Genomic DNA, 2,085 nt, shown 5'->3' on the forward strand with positions numbered 1-2,085 from the left:
CATGCTAATTTTAAGGTTTAAACAATAAATATACATATATATTATATATATATATATATATATAAATATATATATAAAGTTTTTTTTTTTTTTTTTCATTCTATTACCTTTTCCTATAAAATATTTTTCATAATTATATTAATACTTACAATTAGTGCATATATAGTAATATATAATAATATATATATATATATATATATTAAATAAATAATATGCACTATCCTGTCTGGTAATTTTTATAATTTTTTTAATATATACTTATACGGATTAAAAAAAATAGGGAAATGAAAATACCCTTAATTATAAAAAAAAAAAAATAAACATATAAAAAAAAAAAAAAATACAAGATTTATTATGAGGAAAAAGATATTTATTTATTATATTTTTTTTTTTAAACAAAAATATTACAACTTGTAACATTACAAATTTGTTCCCATAAAAATAAAAAATATTAAATATAAAGTAAAAAAATAAAAAATATAAAATAAAAAACCTATCTAAGAATATACATATATATAATATAATTTATTCGTACAAAATTCCTCTTGTTATCTTATAATGTAACAGAACTATATAATTCTCCTTGTTCATTTATCTGTTTTATTAATATGGTTTTAAAGGTTTTAAATTTATGATATTTCATTCAGTGTGTTCAACGTTCAATTTATAATACTATATAGACAAATTTTTAAATTACATAAAAGAGAATAATCTATATAATATATATATATATATATATTGTTTTATTTTGTTTTTCCCATTTTTTACATTTATAAAATTTGTTAAATGTTTAAATATATAAAATGAAAGTTATGTTGTAAAGTTGTTAAAAATATATATATTCAAAAATTTATTTAATTAACAAATTCTTATTACAGAAAAAAATTAGAAAGAATATGCATAATTAAAAATAAAAGTATAAAGAAAAATATATATATATATATTAATCTTAAAACAATATGTTACACAAAAAAAAAAAAAAAAAAATATTGAAGCAAAGATAATATTGGTATTATACAAACGCATATTATACAAATATATTTTTACCAAACGAAATTTTTATATATTTCGTTTAATAATAGAAAAAAAAAAAACTTAATATGGCTTAATATATTTTCATGCACATATTATTCTTAATAATATCAGATATATTTATAAACTTAATGTACTACACAAAATGAATTTAATTATGTCCTTTTTTTTAAAGATTAAAAAAAATATTCATATTTTTACAACGCTCCATTAATTTTTTTGTTTGAAAAAAAATTACGCTTTTATAATCCAGATTTTGTCTTTAATATATACTGTAGTAAAATAGATGTATTGTTCCCTCTAAATATATACATATATATATATATATATATATATATATATATATATATATATAATTTTGTGTATATTTTTGTAATATTATGGTTAATAAATTGGCAATTAAGGATATTCAATTATATTATATATTAAATTATCTTATATAAGCGCCGTCTGATTATTTCCAAGTTTTCCTTTGTTAATATTTTAGTTCTCTTCTTGAGATAAATAATTAGCATAAACTTTTTGTAAATGATATTTTAAATCCATAACAGCTTTATTTTCTTGATATTTGGATAGAGATATATTTCTATTTTCTTGTAATCTTTGAACAAATTTTTGCATATATTCTATGTTATTTACATGAGAATCTTTTTGATCATATGATAAATGTTCAAAATGTTTTTGTATACTAAGTCGTGCTATATCTACAAAATTATTATATCTTTTAACTGACACATCTACATTATTTTTATTTTCAATTATAGGTTTATTTAAATTTACTTTATTTATTCCTTCAGGTTCTATATAAAATTTACTAGTACTTGCTATAGCACCATCTTGATATTTTATATTGTATTCTCCATTTCTATATTCCAAATATTTATTATAATACAAATCATCTTCTCGAGATTTTTTATATCCATAATATCCTAAGCCCAATATTGCCGCAACAGATGCTATTGCTCCAGATGCTATCAATGAATAATAAATTAGTTTCTTCCTTTTGTTGTGTTCTTCTATTGCTTTATCAATGTTTTTAATATTTTTTCTTTT

At 17.3% G+C, this 2,085-nt stretch overlaps 1 protein-coding gene across 1 annotated transcript; it reads right to left on the reverse strand.

The window, feature by feature from the left end:
* Positions 1 to 1,515: 1,515 nt before the first annotated feature.
* On the reverse strand, positions 1,516 to 2,085 carry PRSY57_1301200 (early transcribed membrane protein 13; the record flags this gene model as incomplete). The annotated part of the gene is made up of 1 exon (XM_012908949.2): positions 1,516 to 2,085. A coding segment is annotated over one exon (570 nt), but the record flags the coding sequence as incomplete, so codon positions are not given.

This window comes from Plasmodium reichenowi, chromosome 13 (assembly GCF_001601855.1).
Source record: "Plasmodium reichenowi strain SY57 chromosome 13, whole genome shotgun sequence".
In the NCBI taxonomy this organism is placed as follows: domain Eukaryota; phylum Apicomplexa; class Aconoidasida; order Haemosporida; family Plasmodiidae; genus Plasmodium; species Plasmodium reichenowi.